General features: G+C 48.7%; 1 protein-coding gene across 1 annotated transcript in view; it reads right to left on the reverse strand.

Moving 5' to 3' along the window:
- The window catches only part of LOC108577159 (beta-1-syntrophin), a 17,728-nt gene that overhangs the window by 4,342 nt on the left and 13,045 nt on the right, over positions 1 to 341 (reverse strand). The window contains exon 3 of the mRNA XM_017940268.1: positions 94 to 279. Within this exon, the coding sequence (XP_017795757.1) occupies positions 94 to 279 (186 nt within the window). The remainder of the gene's footprint in view (positions 1 to 93; positions 280 to 341) is intronic.

Here is a 341-nt window from a genome sequence, read left to right on the forward strand (position 1 = left end):
TTGAATCAGCCACTGATCGCGAGTGAATCCGCTAAAGTCTACTTCGAACCTGTTCTGAAAACAAAAGGTGGCTATGTTTCTCGCGATATTTACCTGGTTGTTTCTCTCGATGGCTTCCTTGATAACTGTCATCCATCGAGTGGCCGCTTCCTCGGTATCTGCCGCAAGTCGAAGTGTCGGTGCACCTTGCTTCTTGATCGCGAAACTGTGTAACCTAAGCTCCGGCGTTTGTTCCACGTCGTACTTTATCAGCATTACTGCTCCCACTGGCTGTGAGTCCTGTAAAAACAGAATCGCGCCCTGGTGAGCCATTTTTCGAACAAACGGTGCCGTGTAAATAC

The sequence above is a fragment of the Habropoda laboriosa genome, unplaced genomic scaffold (genome assembly GCF_001263275.1).
Source record: "Habropoda laboriosa isolate 0110345459 unplaced genomic scaffold, ASM126327v1 scaffold523, whole genome shotgun sequence".
Taxonomy (NCBI): Eukaryota; Metazoa; Arthropoda; class Insecta; order Hymenoptera; family Apidae; genus Habropoda; species Habropoda laboriosa.